At 36.2% G+C, this 23,740-nt stretch overlaps 1 protein-coding gene across 3 annotated transcripts in view; it reads right to left on the bottom strand.

Annotated features, from left to right (window-relative positions):
* Positions 1-365: 365 nt before the first annotated feature.
* XRCC5 (X-ray repair cross complementing 5) overlaps positions 366-23,740 on the bottom strand; it is a 54,786-nt gene continuing 31,411 nt past the window's right edge. For all 3 annotated transcript variants that reach the window (XM_088059130.1, XM_005519976.3, XM_088059129.1), the window contains exons 14-21: positions 23,080-23,276; positions 18,753-18,843; positions 17,285-17,354; positions 10,428-10,537; positions 9,846-9,942; positions 7,749-7,816; positions 2,991-3,062; positions 366-2,194 (exon numbers count right to left, since the gene is read on the bottom strand). In XM_088059130.1, the coding sequence (XP_087915256.1) occupies positions 2,180-2,194; positions 2,991-3,062; positions 7,749-7,816; positions 9,846-9,942; positions 10,428-10,537; positions 17,285-17,354; positions 18,753-18,843; positions 23,080-23,276 (720 nt within the window). In that variant the 3' untranslated portion in view covers positions 366-2,179. The remainder of the gene's footprint in view (positions 2,195-2,990; positions 3,063-7,748; positions 7,817-9,845; positions 9,943-10,427; positions 10,538-17,284; positions 17,355-18,752; positions 18,844-23,079; positions 23,277-23,740) is intronic.

Below are 23,740 nucleotides of genomic sequence, written 5' to 3'. Positions count from 1 at the left end.
TGTGAGTTTGAACTGTTAGATCTCTTCCAGTCATTGAATAAGAACCTAGCTCTTTGCCAAACAACAAATGTAAAATGAGGTGTCACAGATCCTCACTAAGATCAGAAACTTCTGAAGACTGAACTTGGAAGGCTGGACAAAATGAAAGATGCTTTTCTTGCCTTCCAAGAACTCACTTTTGTTTGTTTCAAGTCATAAATTCTCATTCCTCTTCTCAGTACTAGCAACTCAATCACCACACTGAGCCTACCTGTATGTACTGTGCTGTCCAGTTACAGGTAGCAAGATCTATGAAGCAATTCTCCATGAACTAAATGTATATTTCTTGACAGAAGCAATACACTCTAGAAATGTGATCAACTAAATCAAAAGAAACCATATTCTGGTCACCAGGTTCTATATTCTATGCAGTCTTGACCAAGATTTTCTCATCATCTCTGCAATACAGTAAAACCTACTTTACTGGGGTGTTGCAAAGATTAGAGTTTGTAAAGAATAGAGTAAGTATACTCTCCTTCTGTGGAGGGATTTTGATATTCAATATTTGCACTGTAGGCTCAGAAAAGGGGCTTTTGATTGTTTCCTTTAGGTACTGCATAAGTAATCACCTGATTTTAGCAAACATGGCTCTGAAGACAAAACCCAACCTTTAAAATATTTTTATTGAACAAAAAAATTAGAAGAAAAAAGAAACCCCCAGCCAGTATAGTCCATATATTGGCCTTAAAAGACATTCAAAACACTGATCAAATAATTCTTATTTACAGTTGAGAAAATATCTTCTGGTGATACAAAAGCTATAAAGGTCTGCAAAAACCACTTGCTCCCTGCCATTTGCATTTGAGAAATGCTCTCAACTCAGTCAAGATAGAATGCAAGAGAGGAGAGAGTAGGTTGCTGTGTAAGGAATTAGGGGCAAAAAAACAATTGCCATTTTCCACACAGGAGCTGTTGGCCAGTATAAAGTGCAAATATTCCACAACATTTTGCAACTATAGATCATGGTTTTTCCATTTTTTGTGATCTTAATACCATTTTCCACAGTATATTTATACATTTATAATAATGAAAGAACAGCTTTTAAAGGAATTAATCTGGTTGTAACAGACAAGCATGTGTGAAAGTGTCATTACTGTCTCTTCAGCTCTGTAATCAGACTTGAATGTCTCTTTCTAAGCAGTATTTGACTAGTTTGGATTGCTCTGTGTAGACGTTACTTCATCCTGGTTACCAGTAGTAACTCCTATCACTTACCTATCACAGCTGTCAGTGTACAGCTTTGAGGGATTCCTCTGCTCTGTGTTAGCAGTTCTCAGCAGTGTATGAAATGGACATAGAACTGATTCATTCCTCCTTTTAGCACCAGGAGCATCTATACTAACCGTACCAGTTAGAAACTTAAAAAATCAAAAATCTCAGCATATGAAACAGGAAAATGGGTAACAGGGACCTTGGGCTGCTGCTGAGCTGGCAGGATAGAGAACCTGTAGTACAGAGATTACCATAATTACTGACCTGGGGACAGTGTGGCAAAATGAGCACACCTGGCTCTGCTGTACCCTTTAGATTCTCTTGGGTACTTCAAACTCTTGAGTCCCGTGCTTAGAATTTTTTCCCACAAGGCTCTGTGGCAGCTTTCATGGTGCTTTGTTTGGTTTAAGTTTTTTTGCTCTATCTTGTTTTTTATTTGTTTTGAGCTGGTTTTTTTAAAGCATGAAAATAGAGACTTTTTAATTTCTGTAACAATAAATCTATAGGGTTACCTCCACTAAATATTCAGTATTACCTGGTAACCTTGCTGTGAAATTTCTGTCTTCCTTGCCAGGTAATGTAACAAGAATTTCAGGCACCAGAGCAGATTATCAATAAATTTAGTAGTGTTTAGCTAAAAGCAGTACAAAGGACAAGCTAAATTCAGTGTTCTAAAGAAAAGAGGGAAAAAAAAAATGCCTTAAAGGTATCATTACTTCCCAAGCACTTCAGACAATTTCAATCTTCTGCTCTAGTTTTCAAAGTCAGATGACATTTATACCACCTGGAAACATTTCTGGGATTTCTGTTCTCATTTGAGAAAATAAAGATGGATGTAGTATCTTCTCATTACCATCTTCTCTTGTGCCCCACCCTACAAAGACATCTCTTCCAAAACTTTGCTTGTATAATCACCATATATCACTGGTCACATCATGTCCAGCTGCAAACAGAAGAAATAGATTTGAAAGAAGCAGCATTGAAGTTGTTTCTTACATGTGTTTAGTGCTGAGAAAACCAAGCAAATTTGGAAATCCTTATCATGTAACATAAATGTATTGCACAGAATTCAGTACTAATCTTCTATGAAGTACAAAACCAAACCTAAAAAATCTCATCTTCACATAATCATATGTGCAATTTATAGATTTTTAAAGTACAGTCCAAATGTAGAAGTCTATCAGTTACCAAAGCTTCTTTAAAACCATCTATACCATCAGCTTAAGCCTTGGAGACAGATTTGTAATGAGTCAGCCTGTAAGATAGCTAAAATATTTATTAAAAAACTTGGTATCCTTGAATTTCAGCAAGCCTATATAGAGAAGTTTAATTCAAAAGACTAAAACATCTTTCTAAAAATGTTTTTCAGTTTTCAACCCACATAACTAGCTGTTCAAGACCTATTAACTTTTTAAAATGCTATTATAGTACATTATACCAATCCACTATTAAATGAGTGTCTCACTGTCTCTTTTGAAACACATTAGAGGACACATTCCACCCCTGTAAACACCTATGTTACTACATCAAATAGTATTTGCCATCATGAAATTTCACACCTGGCTACGGTTTACAATAGCAAGTAAGTAATTTCACATGGCTCTTCTGATTCAATTCCTTAGGTGTTTTCTAAGCCATGCACTCTAATAACTACTGTTTTAAGAAGCATTTGGCTCTCTCATTGTACCTTTCACTTAGAGCTTAATTTAAAAGCCATACCATATCTTTATGGTACTCACCAGATCATCAACATCACCACCTTCATCTGTAGGAGGCAGGCTTTCATTTTTCTGTTCTTTTGGAGCCAAGAACTAAAAATAAAAATGTATTTATGTGATACTGACAAAACTGAGAGTCTTTAATATTAAATTAACAGAATGCCTCCTCTGTGTATCAAAACAAACCCACCTGTCATCAAAAGTCAGGAAGGAAGTTTGTTCTGGTTTCCACCCTCCAAAACTAAACTACAAAAAACTCTGTAAGACTTGATTTTAAAGGATTTTATGGTGAAATGTGTCAAAAGCCAGACAAAAGGATATTGTTCTCGAGACAACACATGGTTAGACTGTAGAACACCCTGTGATAAGGATGCTGCAAATATTATTCCATAGACTCAGGGCGAGATAAGCAAAATGCATAGAAGAGAAATCATTTGAAGCTTACTAGTTCCACAGAAACAACCTCGAGCACAAAAAGTTTTTGAGACATCAGTGGCTGCAGGCTGGGACTATACATTTTTCTTTATCCATCCCTTTATGTCCACTGTCAGACATGGGATTCTGGATTAGATGGAAATTTTATCCATTTCAGTTTGACCGACTTTATGTTCTTAACAAATATTGTGTGTAGCTACAAAATGCTCAGGGATAACAAAATACCCCAAATGATATAAGTACGTTCATGAGGGTGACCAATGGCTTCTTTGAGACATGTCCTACACACATTCTAGTTCTGTGTTGAATTTATAAGCTTCCCCATTTAATTCAGTTAACGTTTGCCAAATGAACAAAGATACATATTTTTTAAAAACCCTCTAACATGCAAGACTGTTAGAATGCCAGTATTAAAAATAGAAAATTCATTTTGTAAAGTTACATTGCCATAGCTGCTGATACAACTCACCATATGCCCTTCACTTAAAGTATGACATTCATAAACAGAATAGAAAGGTAAGTTGCTCAGATACTATAAAAACTGAAATCAAACATACAGACAATATCTGGAGTACAACCACCTCCAAATTATTTCACAGATTTTTCTCTTAGCCTAAAAAAAGAGAAAAAACTAAAATGGTAGGGAAAAAAATGTCAATACTTAACTCTTACTTTAAAAAAGCATCCAGCTGTCTGTAAGTCTTAGTTACTACCTTTTTACCAATATCCTTAATATAAAGTATCTGCATTTTTTTCTTATTAAAATGCATCAGAACAAGTATACAAAGCCAGAAACAACCCTGCCCCCCAAGAAAACACAGATGTGAATCTAAGGAGGAAAAGCCACATTCCCAGACTTGGAGTCCTGTCATCCTCAAGTCAGAAGCAACTTCACTATAACTCCAGATGATGAAAGAACAGCTAAGCAGAAAACAGCTACATTAAACAGGCTATAAATAACTGCTTAGATAACTCTTTTGTGCTCCTAAAAGGGAGCTGCTGCTCAGCTGGGGACTTCAACTGTATCAGCCAGAGAGGTTGAGTAAGAGGCCATGGGATCCCTATTAACATCACCAATCTCCGAGACCATACATTTGTAGCATGAAAAGCTGAAACATTATTTTAAATAAATAAAATATTCTGATCCTTCTCTAGAACCCTAGTGACAGCTTTAGACATGGGGTAAAACTCTTACTTTCCTGTTGCATCCTCTAGGATGAAAAGTAAATACGTCATGTTTGGGTAACACCAAAGACAGAGGGTATAGGGATATAGGCAACATCTGCCCCATTGTCTCAGTGACCAAAGGTCAGACCTTTCCTACATCCTAAGCAGCAACATCCAAGAGGAACACAGAAATCTCACTCCACAGACAATATTCATGTTCTAACATGCTGAGTTTAATATATCATAGAGATTCTGTAGCTGAAAAAAGAAAACAAGGCAGGGAATGTGACAAGGCCAGAAGGAATTAGGATTTCAGGATGCCGTATGTCTGTTTATCTTTTTTGTTGGAAGAGTTCTTAATCTAGCAGTAATATAAAGCACATACTATGAAACTAAAAGCTAATGACATTTGTCAGCTCTGAAAGGCTTTTTGTGCCAGATCAAATTTCCTTTTTTCACATTTAATTAAGAGTCAAATGGTATTTCTGGAAGTAGCACATTTTTCAAAATTTTTACAATCAGCTTTCTCATGCTAAATTATGCAAAGGAAGCTAAAAGCTAGAGAAATGTACTATGAATATTTGCAGTAAATTGAATCCTGAAGTTTCCATCAAATGCTGAACATCCAAAGTTGGGTTTTTTTCTGAGAATCTGTTTTACATTTATGCAAAAGCAAATTACATATAATAGCTGTGCTGAAATCCATTATCTTCCCTAAAGCCACCAGAAAAAGTACTTGACATTCCTAGTCTTTTAAGCTACCATCCTCATGCTCTAAAAAGAGTATCTCCACTATTACAGGGGGGGGAAAAAAAAAGATCTTTCTCAGTGATAGGAAAATATGCATTCATAACCTACCTCAAGCAAAAAGAAAAATGGAAGTCTTCCTTTATCCTGCAGATAGTAACTCTATAAAACCTGTAATCTTACAGACAAAACAGTCTTGAAAATACTAGCAGCTAGTAAACAGCATGCTAGGCTTTTGTGTCACAAAGGTCTACACTGACAGACAACCCCAACAACAATGACCTACAACAGGCTTGCACATAACCTCTGCAGAGGTGAAGAAAACTCGTCTCTTACTCTATTGGGAGATACTAGAAAAAATCTAATACAATCTTTAAGTGAAGGGTATCACCTTCAGTACAGAAAACAAATGAACCACTTTTGTAATATGCTCTAGACCTAGGAAAATGCTGGCTTTGTATCACACAGGAAACCTGTGACAGGGTTTAATTGGACCAAAGAGCACTAGATTTTATACCAGTCCCACAATATCAATATAAAATATTCTATCCCTGTAGATCTTACTCCAAGAATACACAATCTTGCAGTTTCTTAATGAAAAAGTCATATGAGCCCTTAACAGGCAATGGGAATTAGGGTTCTGGGTTTGGATTTGGACAGTATGTGGGAAGGTGGCTATATAGTGAATATCTGGAACTGCCAAGTTCTTAGTTAGCAAAGTGATGCAATTACTCTGGAAGTTAAAGTAATTACCATATTAGAGAACTCTGCTGCAAAACTGATTTCATGCAGTATCTCGTATTCCCCAAATTTAATGGGAAGATATAGCTATTGTATGACCTTCAATCAATCAAAAAATTACCTCCAGTCACAAAATAGTTTCCTGCAATATAGGGTGATTGTAGGATGATGGTAAATAGAAATGTAAATTTGCAGTCAGTCTACAAATGCTTTGCTCCAGCTTAGCCTAGCAGCTGTGAATCCAGTCCTTGATACTCTATCAATTGTGCTGCAGTGCCATGTAGGCACAGTATTTCTTAGCCACCACAAGCTCACAGTGAAGACAATGGTATGCTGCAAGGTCTTTGTGGTTAGTAGAGATTTCCTTAAGGAACACTGGCTATTTCACAGAGCATTAGCACATTTTTTGACCATCAGTGATAGTTTCAGACTAGAAAGTAAAGTTCTCAAGAACAATATTGTCTTAGGAAGCTTCCAAGTAAATTCATAGCACTTAAAGTAGATAAAAAGGACTGATAACTCTTTAAAACCACCACTGGAGGAAAAGTTGCTCTATATATTTATGTGTAATGATAAATAATCAACAGGTCCTTCATGTCTAGAAAAATAATTATACTCTGTCATTTGCACCCTGCACATGTGCTCAGCTTTCTGGACTCCTAGTTTGTTAGGTTTTCATTTTCATGACATTTCTGTGCCTTCCTCACCTTAAGGTAAATTGTTACCGATGAAAAAAAGAAGTTTCTAAAATACAACCATTTTCTACTCATTAACTAAATCATAGAGAACCTATTGCTACCCAGTTCTGGCTATTGCTAATGGAAGGCCTGGAAGCTGCAAAAATCAATGTGGTCTCTTTTATAAAGGCTACTTCTCTGAAAAATGGTGATTTTAGCCACAGTTTTACCTTTGGGGGGTTTGTGATACAAGGAACTTTCTCCTGAACTAGCAGCATGAGACAAAAAAATCCATCTTATCCTCTCCACACAAATATAATTTTTGACAGCAGCTCTGAATTCTGCTTCCTTCCAAAGAGAAGGCACCATTCTGCCTGTTGAAATTCAGTCCTTTTTAACTGGAACATCCTTCATTCATCACTGTAGTTACTGAAATGCTACATACATATCTGTAGGAATTATACCTGTAAATAGTCCAAAACTCTCATTTCCAAAAGGATCTAGTATGGTCACCAATAATACCCCCAGCATCATCTTTGATAACCACCAATCCACAAGAGCTGCATAAAGTGAAAATATTGGTATCACTGCATGTATGGTGAAAACTAGCCTCAACAACTTGAGTTGATAGAGTTAACAAAACCTCTAGAAAAAGTACTGGATTTTTGAACTCATGCTACCACTGAGAACACATTTCTTTCTGTGAAGTTCAAATAGTGATCTTACATACATAAATAGTACTTTGCTGTTCCACTACACTTGTTGCTGAAGTTCCTATTCTTTGTAGAGGGTATTTTCAGATAATTTCAATACATGCTACTTTTTAAAGACCAATTAAAGTAAAGCATTGTAGGACATGCTAAGATATTTTTGTTCTGAAATAAAGAAGTTTCAACTGTGTGGCAAATAACCATTCTTAGTTCATTCAGATGAAGATTTATCCACATAAGAAAGTATTCAGCTCCACAGCAAGGGCTCTATAAAAACAGATGCTCATTAAAAAAAACTATACCTTTGCAGCCTCTTCACCCGTCACTGAACTTTGCTCCACTTCATCTTTGGTGATCAAAGAAATTCTATCTGCAAAAAGAAAAAGAAACCATAAAAATATCATTAGAAGGCTTCCCAAAAATTCACCTAATGTTAGAAGTGAAAAAACTATTCCACATTCCAACTTCTGGATGTGTCATCATCACCAGCAAAAAAACAGTATCATTCAAAGGAAAAAGTGACTTGCATAAATGAGTCAACTATGATATAAAATATGATATAAAAATAAATTAATGAGCATATTCATAAGCTTGTGGAAGTATCCATTTAGGAAACTGCTAATATTGTGACAATCAAACTAATGAGACACTGAAATCATAGATCACAGATGAAATGCTGAAAATTTATTAGAAATTACACTTTTAGTCATTCACAGCGTGCTCTCAGGTCCTCAGAAAAAATTAACTCTTTTCATTCACACTTGTGTTGTGATTACCTTGCCTTACTACCAAAGTGCTAGTCCTGCCTCACTTTGCTCCTTGGTTGTGCCAGCAGCACCACACTGTGCAGTGAAATCCTGCCCACCCCCCCAAAAAAGAAATTTTAAAAATCTCCATTTATTTTGACCCCAATAGTTTTTCCAGTCTAGCTCATCACTTGGCTGTATCAATGCTTCTGCCTAAATAAGCAGCTGTGGGTGTGAGAGCAAGGAATTGGAGAGTCATAAAAATTTCAGCAGAAGTGTAAGCATAGTATCACCTTCATGTGCCCACAGAACCACATGGCAGAGTTTCATCAAACAAAGGAATTTGTCAAACAGATCGGCCTTTCTTCTGAGCCACTAACTCACTAACTTACATCCATCTTCTTTTGGTGACTGCAGTCACTCATGTCAAGACCCAATGCACACCACATTTGGCAGAAAAGAGGGGATGGGTCATGTGACAAGAATAAGAGAAAACGGGACTTCTGCTCTTGTTAGCAGCCAGTAAAAAGCAATTTCAGCTGCCTACTGAGAGTAGGCAGATTATGCATAAAGCATCAAGATTTCATTTCACCATGTTCTCAAAGGAAGATAATCTCTGCTGTATGAAAATATCATCTCTCTTTGTATTTGTTTAGTTGATTTTTTTCCTCAGAAATGTACTCCAGTTTGTCAAAAAAACTCTGATTTATACAAACTAAAAATTGTTCATGGCTTTAAAGATCCAAGTTTGCTACTTTCAAAATTTTGTTTCTTTTTCCAAATTTATACAGAGAAGGTCCCCTACAGCACTACTGAATATAATGTTCTCATCAAGTGCTGTCCTGTGCTGTTTTTCTTGCATTGCTAAACAACTTCCCATCCTGTAATTCAAAGACGTTGGATGAATTAGACATTACAGCATGTCTGGAGTTCACCACTTTGAATGGTATTATACAAAAGCACATCACTGCATTTTATAGTATGCACACTTAAGAGATACAGCTGGACATTTAACAGATTTTCTTAGCATTGGTTCCAATTAAAAACAAGAGTATGACGCAAAAGACTTTTTTTTTAGTCCACTATATTTTCTATTTGTGAAAATGTTCCTTTATTTATCACTTGCACAGTCTCTGAATGTGTTTTAGAATGGCACTGCCTTTTATCTCCCAGTTTAATCATTGCTAAGTGTCATATTATCACATATTCTGTCCTTCAGGTTACTTAAATACAAAATGATCAGTGACACATTTCAACGTTATCTGTGACTTTTTGGAAGCTTAAACTGCAAGAATTTTTTTATAGCTCTATGGCATGAGTTTTTTCCATTTATTCTGAAATTCAGCTGAAATTGTGCCTTCTCCTTACCCCATAACATTTAATTTGTCCCTTCTTCCACAATTAATTTACCATTTCAACAAGACTTAGTAATGCATTATGAATAATGCTGATATGAAACTATTAGTGCAGAAAAGGAAAAGAAGCTGCAACATGAAAGTTGTTTTTTTTAAATAGGCTGCAGGAATTAAGCATATCAAGATGCTGCAGTGGGGTTAGTCTAAGTGCCCCACTGCTAATGAAGTTTTCTTACTTAATGGATAAATGCATAATACAACTAGAAATTGTCTGATTCTTTTTTACACGCCGTCCTACCTTGTACCATGATCTCCCAGAAATCAGATAAGGCTTTATCTTCCAACTTTGATTTCAGGGCCTGCAGAAAGTCATTAAAGCACTGCACCTTGGACAGCTGAAAAAATATAACAGCAACTGTAAGCAGGAAATACTAAAACTACTAAAGAGCACTACAAGCTTCTTCATGAAGTCATTTAACATGGTGAGCACAAACATCTCTACAGAATTTGGGTTTTATTTCTATTAAAACCATGAGTTTCTAAGGAAAGGCAAGCCACAAAATGTGCCTTTCAGAAAGCTGGAAAGACTTTCTTGTAACTAGCTTTGTTGAAGAAGAAAATTGTAGGATTGCACTTTTAACTAGCACAATCATCAGGTCATAGGCTTTCTGTTTTATGTTTACTCAAAAACAACAGCAAATAATACCAGAGAGACTAGTCCCCATTCCAGTACCAATAAAAGCCCCCATAAAATGCAACTCTATTTCTAAAATTTGAAATATATTTAAAGTTAAATTCTTTCTGCTGCAGCAATAAATTATAAAGCAAATAGGCCCACCATACCTTCAATGTGAAAGAGGTAAGAGTATTCACACATTACCTTCATGGCCTCCTCTCTAAAAACTCTGATACAGTCAATCCCTTTCATGTAGTACTGTGAACCTTTATTTTCCAAGAACTGATCAATGCGGTTTATCAACTGCTGACTCACTGGAAGACAAGGAGAAATAAATTCATAGATAAATGAATTTAACAGACAAAGAGAAAATGTTACCCAAGAGCCCTGAAAATCCCAACTAATTTCTGCAGGATTTTAGTAATTTACTTTCTCTTCAATATTTACTTACAGTTAAGGAACTGTCCAATTTTACCCTCTAGCAGACACCTTAGCCAGGCAAAACACAAGTGTGAGGAGGATCCAACAGTGATCTATAAACTCAGAAGAATTGTGAAAAATATGATAGGGATAAAATAGGGAGCTAATAGTGCCCTGCCTCTATCAAAACAAGAGTCAAGATCTGGGTTAAGAACAAACAACAAAACAGGATCTCTTAAAATGTACATCAGTTAACCCCTTTACCACAGGCTGATTTAAGTTTTGACAGCTTAAAAAATGTTTGAAGAAATTCTTAGAATTCTTAAAAGAGGATGTCTACCACGGGAGATTAACAGTATTGTTGCCATTGAGGAAAAAGATTCAGGAAAGCTTCCTGACCAAGTTGCAGCATCTGCCTGTCCTGTTCTTGAACTGTTAAAGACCAGTCAGTGGATTAGCAGAACGTTTCCCCTGACCTACAGCTCTTCCCAGCTCCAGGTGTTATGGGCATAGACATCACCTCAATAATATCAGCTGTGGAAGCATCAAAAAAGAAAATCACCTGCCAGAGTGGTGGAAGAAACAAGAAGTAAACACACCAAGAAGGAGACATTGTTTAAGTACTGTGTTCCACTCTGCTCACTGTGAGTGTGCACAGCCCTAGCTGTTGTATTATTTTCTATAAAATGCCTAATTGAACTGAATCTGAAGGACAACATCCCTGAATAGTGTGAAACAAGGCATGTTTGATATTCTCCCGCTAGCTTTTGACAGTTTCTGAAAAGGAGGCAAATAATGGTTCTGTCCAACAGCAGCTACAGCACAAGAAAGTGTGCTAAAGTGCCTACTGTGCCAGAGGTAATCAGCTCACTCTATTTATTTCACCAGTAGCTGACAAACTAAATTGAAGTCTAACTACTTAAGCTTCCCAAGTTAAGTCAGTCCATTTTTTCCATGGTTAATGATTTTCTCATTAAATGTTCTAATTTCTTATGAATTGCACTAATAAAAGCAAGTCCTGCTGGTGTTTTCAGTAGTGGTGGTGGTTTTTTTAAACACTGTCTTTTCATTGATGTGTTAAATTAAAACCTCAGGCACTATGAGGGTGCAATAAAAGTCTTTATTGTCAGAAAGATTCCAGCATACTGTTTGAAATTATCAGACACTCTACTGCTTCTTCTGCATTTAATTTTTTTTAAATCCCTGTCCATTTGATTGCCCTGGCAGCCATCAGAAGAAAAGACTCTCTTGCTACTGACTGTGAGGTGTCTCCTTTTGAAATTTGTTGTAAGGAAAAAACAAAACCAGCAATGTTTTACCAGGCACTGAGAGTCCATAATATAGGCAGCAAACATGTTACATGGCAGCAGTATTTAAAGTCACATTCCTCTAACAGCCTGAAATAGCTTGGCTAAGAAGTTGGTTCTGTCCATTTGGTTTCCCTTAAATGATAAGCCAGTGAATCTAAAATAGACAAAAATTCCTATGTTCTGATCAGACTACCAAATTACTTCAGGGGGGCCAAAAGTAATACTAAAGACAGTAGATAAGGATTACAGCCAGAAATTCTTGAAGTGGTTGCTATTCCTTTACGTTTCTAATCTGAGAACTTCGTTGATTTCCTGCTGCCTTTTCATTAGTCTGAATCTTTGGGTCTGGATGCTGCAAAAAATAGATGTCCCTGTTTTTGGAGGAAGGCATGTTCTGCATAAAGATGTCTTTTTAACTATGCTGTGATAGGCATTAACTCTGATGTGTCCCAAACAAATCTCAGGCATTGAGGTTCTGAAGAGTAGACCCTTCAGTTACAAACCTACAGCCTATTCAGGCCACTTCTGTGTAATTGTAACTTTTTTCTTCTTTCCCAACTTCCCTCATTCCACACACATTTAAGGAAATGAACTAACAACAGACTTCTACATTTTGCATTAACTGAAATTTCCAGCACTCCTAATAACCAACACATTCTGCAGAACATCCCAAGAAATTTTAATCTCTTCTTTCCTCCTTCTACTGTACCTGACTGGTTAGATAACAAATACAGTTATTAAGGGTTGGAGAACTGCAGGGAGAAAAAAAAATAAATCACAGAATAGATCTTTTAGTTCTAGCAGAATTTAATCCCTTCCCCTCTGACATTCAGATACATTTCCTACTCCAAAACACATTCACCAGTGCTGTCATTTTTTGTGAAATATGCCATGAACAATTATATTCACTTGTTATCTCTGAACAGCTACAGTACAAAAGTGCAGTTATATTTTTATGTTTGTTCAGTTCAGCTCTTGGTCTTGATTACTATACCAATCAGATATACACAATAAGAGTAGCCAAAAATGTCTATTATTACAGTCCGAGTTTGATTCTTTGGGGATTTTTCCCCCCCCCTAAAAAAAATAAATCAGGTTAACAAAATAATTCTTCCTTTAGACAAAAGACTCCCGTTGTTAATCTTCTGATTAACGTGCTGCTGGTGGTAACAATCTGTGTTCATGGACAGTACTTAAAGTGTGATTCACTGACAAATCAGTTAAATTACCTGATAATTAATTTTAAAATACTGCTCTGTATCATCTTTCTTGAACTGAAAAGAAGAAAGAAATTCTGAACTGAAAAGGGTACCAATTTTTACAGACCTCCATCTTTAAGCCAAGAAAATAGAATTTGAAGATCAAGAGCTGTTGGCTGTTGAACTACTCCAATACCCTATGAGGTGCTGTTCAGTTTGGAAATGGTGTCTCTAAATGTTCTGTAAGTATGGATCAAAATGACTGAGGCTGGATAACTGAAGGACATATCCAAATGACCCAAATCCCTGCTAAAAACAGGGTTCACTGTGGAAGAGGTGGCTTAGTGCCTCACAGACTTGAGTTCCGTGTAGCTCCAAAGATGGAGAGTCTCCAAGTTCCCTGTGCCCCTTTTTCTGTGTTCAAGTCCCATCACTGTGATCTTTATTATCTTTTTCTCCATAACATCTAATTCAAATTCTGTTTATTGCAACTCAGAGCTTTGAGTCTCATCCAATCACTATGCCCTTCAAAGACAAACCTGGCTTCATCTTCTCTGTGAAGCAGATATACAGAAAACTTCAAAGTGATTCTACATACACAAGTATTTGGTTTGTAAAAACTTTCTAATGACTGAATCATTTTCATCAAACCAGTCATTGCATTTGGCCTACCTAGCAGTAGAGCATGAATAATCTCTGAAATATACAAAAACATCCAGCAAGATAAAAATGCAGACAAACTGCAAAAACATGCCAACAAGGAATGAAATTAAGTATTAGCTTCTTCAAAAACTATCTTAGCTCCAGAAAGATAATTAACCATACTTATTTCTACAGAAAATATTGCAACAAAATACCAATACTGTTCACATGCAGTTACTGATTCCTTTAACTGTATTTTTCTAAAAATGCCTAGGAACAAAATATTAACAAACTTACTATAAATATAAGAATAAGAGCTTAGTGCAATTTGCCTCTGGACATTTTTTCTTAGGTCCGTAAACTGTTGAGTTGTCATTGCAGATTTCTCTCCCAGCTGACAATCAGTAAAATAGAAAAAGCATTTTTGTCATGTTCTCAGACAGGAGTATTGTAAGATGCAATGAAACATGGCTATAAACTCACACAGAAAATTTACAAATCAAAGAAAATACTATGGATGCGTCAATATCTTTTTCTACTCCCCCAATTCCATCTTATACAGAAGCCTAAGAAAATACAATGCATCAGACATGATCTGCTCTCCAGAGACGCAGACATGGATGGAAACCTCCAAATAGGAGGATGAAGCAGTAGTACATGGCTACTTCTTTGGCATTACAAAGCTGGCAAGCACTGACTGCATTTGAGCATCTTCTCTGAAGCCACAGCAATGAAAAAATTCACTGTACACCCTTGGGAGCAACAATTAGATTCTAGTCAGTAAACTAATCTATTTTATGTGCAGTCATTGACAAAAACGTCAGAAGCTGTTATCAGAAGACATCTCTTTGTGATGACTATACCCTTGTGACTTGCTCAAAATAAGACCTGCATGAAATGACATCTCTCTGGCCATGAATGCAAATAAGAAAGTAAGGATGTCTAGACTGGAACACAATTCTAGTTACATGAGCATCAGTGTTAACCAGTAAGCTGATACCATCAAACGTAACTCACCACGTAACCCTTGAGCAGCTCCCTACTGTAATAAACTACAGAGTTTTCAGGTAAAACCAAAGTGAATTATTGTTTCAGGAATTGAGCTGCCAGTCCAGAAAACCTAAGACCCTTACCAATCGGAAAATCCTTGGTTTTTCTAAAGATATGTATTTAGGCATTAGTGGCAAAGTTCTCACGTAGCATCCGACACGGACTAGCTTCCACCTAAGACTTCTACTATGAAAGGTACAAACCCTGATTAATGAATCCCAGTGAGGGCACTGCAGGAAATATACTGGTACCTATTTTCAATGATAAATATACCATCAGAACATCCTACAAGCCGTTTCAGAAGAAAAATAATCACCTTGCCATCCCTTTATAATTTTGGCGTGGGTGTGCCATTAACCTGCAGCTGAATTAAAAAGCAACTGTAGTGTCAGTATCTAAAGTACAACTCTTTCTTACTGCTGTAACTTGTCTAAAAACAACCCATCTCCAATCAAACAGCTGGAAGATCTTTCTCCCAATGAAAGGACTGCTGTTATTTTAAAAGGTGAATGTAAGCTCTATTCAGTTAGGAAGACTGTAGTAGTTGTTTTTTAATACAAGAAGGAAAAACAGAATGCAACTTAGCAGTTCTTCTGTCTGCATCATGACACATGCTACCCTTTTTACAATTAAGTATTTGAATAATAGACATTATCCTTTTCTGCAAAGAAATTTCATATTTCTTATGTTCTAGGGAAAAAAAGTTTCATTAAATGACAAAATTATACCAAAAAAACCCTTAGAACCACTGAATAGTTTTAAGGCAGAATTGACTATTTACATAACCAAAGTGCAATACAGCAAGCCATTAAAAACATGCTTGCAATGTTCAGTGTATTAAGCCACCTAAAAGGTTCTAAAAGCACAAAAAGGATTATCCAGAAGAAAGAGATAATATGCAAAGCATGTTTTTATTTTTAGTGGCTTCTATCTCTCCTTTAAATGGGTGACTGCACTATATTCTGTTTAACTACACCTTATCATTATAGAGCAGATCACATAGAATAAAAGCAAATTGCTCAAAATTTCAGAACTTACCGAATGTACTGCAGTTATCTCCAGCACAGCTACCAAGTAGACATATTTAAAAACTCTTTCTAGTCAAACCATCTTCAGGGGTAATCACTATACTTATTTCTGCCTTAAAGCTTTCCTACATGACAAAATTTATCACCATAACAAAGTAGTCAACCATTCCACAGTTTCTGTATTGTAATGCATTGTACAATGCTTTTTTACTGCATCTTAATATACCTGAGATTTAAGAACACAACTCCAAACATTTTTTCAATAAATAATTTCTTCTGGGTGTAATGAAAAATCCATGTAAAAAAGCTAGCTAGCTGGCTTAGAGGTCTGGAGAGAAATAGCTATGTAGGCTTTAACAGACCATATCACAACTCAATATACCACTAAACACACTCCTGAAACTACATACAAAAGGACCAAAGGTCTTACTGAAATACCCAGCACTTCACTTAAGCACTTCTGCAAATCTTTCTTTGAAAAGAAATGTGACATTTGTGGCTATTTGGCAGATCAGGTTTACCCTGCCACAACCTTCAAATCGCCCTTTACAAGATAAAGGACCCCATCCATCTTATACACTCTTTTCAAGACAACTTTGGATTACATAGAACTCGTACATATAGCTACTCCAGGAGGGAAATACCATACAAACCAATGATAATTTCATTGCATTTTCAGACTTAGGTCATGCAAGACAGTGCTTTCACCTGTGCCTTGTGTTCTTCATCTCTGAGAAGAGTCAGTGGACACAGAACTCCCTTCCAACTTTCAGATTACAAATACTACCTGGTTATTCCACTCTGAATTGACCTGAGCCTTCTTTCACTCACAAACAGTAAGAAATGACCTTTGCATGTAAAGATTTAAGTCCCAGGCATGAGAGTCTCTTTTTTGTTCATGGAACACAAGACAGATTTCTCACATCGTACACACCCAACATCTCTCCACTTCAGGCCAGGAAGATCCTGGGAATGAGAAGCTGAGGTTCATTCTGAGTGAGGCAGTCAGTGAATACCAAGAGGTCTTCTGTTAGAAACACCTGAGGGGATGTTCAGGTGCCTCAATGGAGCTGTCTAGTGCCTTCTTACCCAAGAACAGCTACCTGAGACTTTTAATTGGGGAAGGCAAGTATTAACTTGTAATTAATTATTAATTACTGTAATAAGAATTAATAATTACTATTATTAATAATTATATTGAATAATTATTATTGGAATAATTATTATATGGGTTAATTATTAATTATTAAATGGGAATTACAGATGACACCTTCCTTGGCTGCATGGCACTACAAGCTAACCTGTAAATTCTACAGGAACTCACACCAGAAACTTATGTTTAGACAGATGGATTGCATTTACTGAACCCTGAAGGTGCTCTAGCATAATTAAGATAGACAAAAGTCATTTACCATCTTTGAAGTCAGCATTTTTCTTCCTCACCAGAATTCGGAAATCTTCTGCTGGGTTAACACTGCCTACCTAGAAAACGTACAAAAAACAATTCAATTGTCTTCCAACATCCATCTCTTTCTTCTTGTCAGGCAACAAGAACCCTTAAATTTCTTTTTACTTTAATATGAAAACAGCAGCTGTGTACTTCTCTGCATTCAGACTCAAAAAATGCAAGTAACTCCTGGCAAAGGCTGGTTATGACATGAGCAAGATGAACTCACTCTGCTGCACTCTTGCAAGTTGACCACTTCTCTGGTACTGAGAGGACAGAAACATAAAAATTCAGGTTATCTGCTAGTTCAGCTTTGAGATCTTCTGTAGCACAGACCTCTCAGACCTCCCTAATCTCACCAGATGCTTAGTGAGGAATGTGAGCTCCCAGGCACGTAGGTGGTTTGCCACTCCAATAGGAACCCCAAAATTAAAAACTTGCCCTTAAATCATCTAGGCTATCTGGCAGAGTCTGACATCTTAAAGCCAAAGCTCTAAATGAGCATGCAAATGCAGAAACCTTTCAAAGGAACTAAAACCAGGTCAAATATAAATAAACACTGAAAAATGGATGCATTAACTACAGGGGAAAAAACCAAAAACTCTACATTGCTTGAATTTTCTTATCAGCAATCATAATTCTCCTACTTTTTTATAATTTTTATGCTTTGCTATCAAAATAATTCATGGACCTTGCAATACATTTGCTTGGTCTCACTGTATTTCTTTAAGATCTAGCAATGCCACTTTTCAGGAAATACCAGAAAATTATATTAGGATTACAGAACACTGAAATCTTTTTAGACTTTAAATATTTTTATAAGTACCAATAATGCATTTTTCAAAATGAACCATAAAGAATAACACATTTGAAAAAAACTGAAATTAGCTCAATTTTTTTTTTTTTAATAAGAGGAAAACAACAAATAAAGGAGGGTGCACAGTTATGTTACAACTTTCATCTACTCACAAAATTATATCTAGTGGCAAGATGAAGCCAAATTTCTGATTTAGACCCCCGATTAATGGAGAGAACAATGTCTAAAATCACAGCAATACTTTTGGTTAAATACAAAGAGACAACTTCTATGTTGCAGAAGATAGGAAAGACAGCAAGAACAAAATTCAACCACTGAGCTCCAATTCTGTTTTTTTTAGATCCCCAGGCTTTCCTTTTAAAATTCTAAACACCAGGAGAGAATTTTGTCCTAAAATATCCACGACTGATAGAAACTTGTGCTAACATATGCCTAAGGGCAGAGAAAGTTGTCTTTACAATCTCTAGCAGAGAGTCTCAAATGTACAAGTAAACAGTATTTCAGTCATGTTTCAGCTAGAAACTCTCCTTTTATAAGGAATTCTGTATATTCACTATAATAGACTTACAGAATTAGTCTTCCCCTTTAATAATCAGATTTGTGAAAATATGCTTACAGAGGTGATACTGCCTTCAGCAAGTTTCATAATGCTAAAGCTCTCTTCCTCATCTTCAATTTTTGGTTTCTTAAGGCTGGGTTCGTCTTCACTGCAAATGAGAAGGACAAAAATAAATATAAACACTTGGAGATTGTCCTGCCTACTAACTAGGGAGTCAGTAAATTAATGAAATATACACTGAATTAAACCTCATTACACAACCATTTCAAAATCAACACTTAACCATGCCTCATTTGTCCCTTAGGCTGCACAAACCAGACAGTAGAAACAGAGATCAAACTTCATCTTAGCATACAGCAAAGGCATCACTTGTTGAAGGTATGAGATTATTAGTGCTTATTTCAGGTGTGAATTTACTTACACAGACCTTCTTCATCTTTCTAAATACAGAATATCTCCAAACACAATTTGGAACCTCTGTGTTGAGTTAATCTTGATAATTTACAGTATATAAGATAACTGTAATAAGAATTTGGTATTCTCATGAGATTTTTTTCTAAACATGAAATATCAGTGAAAATTTACCATTTTAGTAAGCCATTAATTCAGACACTACCTGCTAGATCCTGTCTTGAAATTTACAGCTAACAAACCTGTTTACACAGTGACTTTTGAGTGTAATGACAACTATTCTCCATCAGCATATGAGAGCTCTGTAAACTTTCACTTTATATTTGTTAAAACTAGGTAGACAAAATCCAGTTAAGTAGATCAGAACTCTCTTAGGACATTTTAAGCTACCTCTCAAAATTATTTCTGAAGACTACTTATTATTCTTAAAAAGCTAATCGTGATTTTGGGCTACTTTCTCATTTTGTCCTTACAGGCAACATAGAGTAAGGTATACATTTAAACTAGGAACTTAACTCTAAGATGTAACATGCTAACTTTAGAGCACATCTCAGCAACAGACGAAAAGCCAGATAATCACAAAAGGGGAAGAAACTCAGATGCTGTCAGGCTACTGACACAGATGAATTGATTTCAGTTTAAGAATGACTGAAAGCTACTCAGCACCCCAAAGGGTAGGATTTGTGTTCAAGGAATCCCAAAACAAAGTAACAAGTTTTTCTGAAAAATTCTACTACTGTGAAAAGAAGAAACAGCTTGATGATGTAGGGACAAAGCCAGAGATCCTGGACTAGGAGCCAACTTTTCATTCTGCAAGATTAGAACTGATTGCAAAAGCTGAATTGCACGTTACAGAAGCAATCAACTATTAGAAAGAACTTGTGGAGTCCTCCTTTTTGCTTTCTATAGCACACTCCTCCCCTACTTTACAATCACTGGCTATCTCACTTTGTTTCAGCAATCTTCTCTGTCCTTTACTTAGTTTTGTCACTACCGAAATGAAATCCCTTCTCCTCAGCAACTCCTGTCATTCAGCATAACCTTACTTACCACTCTAGGAGAAATGATGGCTTTAGTTATGCCTAAGGACAAGGATAGGACATCTTTGCTTCATTCTCAACTCTGCTGACTTTCTATCCAACCCGGAACGAGTTACTTCATTGTTTTGAACATCCAGTGTGTCTCTCTATAGGAGAAACTGATACTTATCAACACCAGAGAGTTTAGAAGCTCCACTGGAACCAAAAATCTTGTGTATTAACACAGTTTGATGAAAGGTGTAAAGAACAAGGAAAATTCTCTTCTAGAATATTTCCCTCCAAAAGTATATGGCAATCAAATTTCTTCTTTTTCTTCCTGCATTATTTTTACCGATTCAAAATGCTTTGGAATTGGAAGAAGGAGAAAATAAATGATGATGCTGCATTTAACAGCCTAGGACCAAATCTACAGTTATCATTAATCAGTGCAGCACAGCAGAAACTAATGAATCCATAGCCATTTATACCAGCCAAGGATCTGACATTTAGAATATGCACTGATTAGCAGTATTTTTAAACTGCAAAACGTGCAATTACTATTTGAGAAAAATTAATAAAATACAAGATTAATTTAAAACACCCACTTCTACATTAATATAGAAGCCTCTCACATCCTACAAAGCTGGATGAGATAACAGCCTCTCCACAGCCAACCTAAGAAGGAGAAAGTAAAATGTTTTCTATTTCACTGGAATATTTTTTAAACTACACAGATCTTAACCAAAGGTGATACAATAATGAAATCTCTGTTAAGATATCATGCCTACAATTATGCTGCTTTAGTCCTATTAGACCTTAAAAATTAACAGAGAAGAATCTGGTCAATATGAGGACAGGAAATACAAATCAGTTTTATAAAACAAAAATAATGGCCAAGACATCTTCTCAACAACTTTTTGCAAATACTTCAGTGAAACCTATATCTTAGTATTAGTGAGTTGAATCTCATAGAAGTAGAGCATTTAGAATCACAAAATGCTTTGGGTTGGAAAGGACTTTAAAGAACACCCACTTCCTACAACCCTGCCATGGGCTCTAAACCAGGCTGCCTAAAGCCCCAACCAGCCTGGCCCTGAACACTGCCAAGAAGGGGCACCCACAACCTCTCTGGGCAACCTGGGCCAGTGTCTCTGTTGTTTAATATTTTCCTTAATTATTACTGAAGAGTGGTGTATTTTTCTTTATCCAGTGAATAAATTGTATCATCTCAGCTTTTCCCCACAGAACAAAACTATATAGTTAAGACTGCTGTTGCAGCAATGATAAAATACCACCAGTCCCATTCATTACTACAGCAATGACATTTTTCTGCAGTTTTTTTTACAACCTTAACCATCATTCATTCTTCTTTGCATAGTTGAGTCTGTATCCTTTCACTTCCTTTACAGTTTTTTTTAAAAAAATCATTTTAATGCCCACATCCATTTCTATCTAAATTATTTGTACAGCTACTTTTATCACCCCTCTAGAGGAAACTAGTTTTTAAACAAAATAGATTTCTTTCTTGCTTGTCAGATGCTTTTGGGAAGATGTATTTTAAAGCAACTAACAGTAATGGGTCACTGATTTTTGTTCAAATTCTCTCTCTAGCTTGTTTGAGCTCAATTTTTGCCTTTTATTTCTAAACTGGCTCTATTACTTTTTAAGATGTACATATAAATGAACATATGTACATAAACCCTGAGAAACTGGAGCACAGAGTAAGGAAAAGAGAATGAATCATTATGAATTCACAGACACACCAAGGCAACAGGAACACAACAAACTTGACAACAACAACAAAAAAGCCAGGTGTTTCCCAGTCTGTAGAAAGGAATGTGGTCATCAGTCTCAAGCAGCAAAGTGAGGGGTCCTGTGTCATGTCTTCCCAAAGACAATATTTTGAGAATGCTCTACCCAACCCAGATGAAAGGATATATGACAGCTGAGCTAAGCAAGAGCTCAAAAGACCTCAAAAGCTTTGCTCCTAGCACTGAAAGAATTGAACCAAAAATGACAAAATGAAGGGAGAAGGAGCTAACTGAGAATACTCCAACATCTCAGGGATCCACTAGTTATTACAGATTTCAATAAATTAATTTCTAAGAAGCAGATTTTGTTTACACAAACTGATTTGACTGGGGTGACAGTACAACTGCAGTATCAATTTAGCATTTACCCTTCATATCTGCAGCACAAATAAACTAAACACAGTATATTCAAAAACAATAAAAACACACTATCTTAAAACTGTTCAAACAATAGCTGTCCCAGGAAGAGTCCATAACAGCTTGATTTTTTTTTGAGACAACCATATTAATTGCACAGCAGATAATAATGAAACTGCTTTTCTTTTGATATTCAAAATGAAAACTCGACAATTACCTAAATCAAGCATGCTGAGAAGGAAGGCTCAACTTTATGGCTAATTTAAAGAACCACGGAATTTCTTCTAAACTAAATTAGACTCTCTGATAGTGCTATTTGAACTATTTTATAACCACCTCTAGGACAAACTATCTGACTAGGAGATAGAAAGTAATGCAATATGTTGCCCAGAACAGATGCACAAACCCTGAAGGGTTTTCAAGACTGGATGAATCCCTCCTTAGATCTCACAGGTCATCTTTGAGTAACAGGTTGACCAAGAAGCCTCCTGTGGTCCACTCCAACCTGATAGATTCTGTGATTCTTTGATAGCAAATACAGACACAAGGAACTGACACACTGGTTCCTAGTGTATTCTGCACTGCAACAGTATGACCACCACTATTCATAAAATACTCCAGACATTCTGTGGCACCACAATATTCTCCATCCATCAGCATTTTTCTCAGTGTGTAACTCATTGATTTTCTGTTCAAAAGATTCTGAGCCTGCTTCATCCAGCAAAAACAACCTGAAGTGTAAAAAAAAAAGTTTCAAAAAAAATCTATAATACATCTCCAACTTACTTGTCTTTGAAGATGTCTTGTGCAGTCTTCTCTTCTTTTTTCTTGCCAATTTCCTTTAGGGGGAAAAGTGCTTTTACTCTTTCCAGAGGAGTCTGACACCGTTCTCTTACCACACAAGGCATCTCCAGCATTTCTAAGAGGTGCTGTTCTATTGGCGGCAGTGGCTTATCAGGGTGAAAAGCCTTGTGCTGCAAACACTGCAAGAAACAAAACACTCTGAGCAAAGCAGAACTTTCAATTATATTAAAAACTTTTAACGTTATGCCTGTACACCATATGGTAACTGCAAGTATCTTCCATATTAAACATACTGTCTTTGTATTGCTGAAAAATATTCTGCCTCACAGTGGATTGAAAATCTATGATCAACTGTTTAAGGAGATCATTAATGATATTAAACAAGAATACTGATGCAGATGAGTGTTCCCACACTCACTGGAATGGCTTTTATGAAAATTATTAGAAAAATCCCAGGAATTAAACAGTCATCTGCACCTGTTCGTATTTTTAGCTTCACTCTACCTTAAAATGCAGTTATCCTATAAAAGTCATATGGGAGAGATTTCTATACTTAATTTCAGAATTAAGTAAATGAGATCTATGCCAACCACACGTTCCAGATACTGTAACAGTTTAACATCCTTCAAAGAAAACATTTCTT

Source organism: Pseudopodoces humilis, chromosome 8, assembly GCF_049639895.1.
Source record: "Pseudopodoces humilis isolate 2021_Gansu_Grassland_sample_001 chromosome 8, ASM4963989v1, whole genome shotgun sequence".
Classification (NCBI taxonomy): Eukaryota; Metazoa; Chordata; class Aves; order Passeriformes; family Paridae; genus Pseudopodoces; species Pseudopodoces humilis.
The sequence above is the reverse complement of the archived record's forward strand: the minus strand, read 5'-3'. Positions and strand labels throughout refer to the sequence as shown.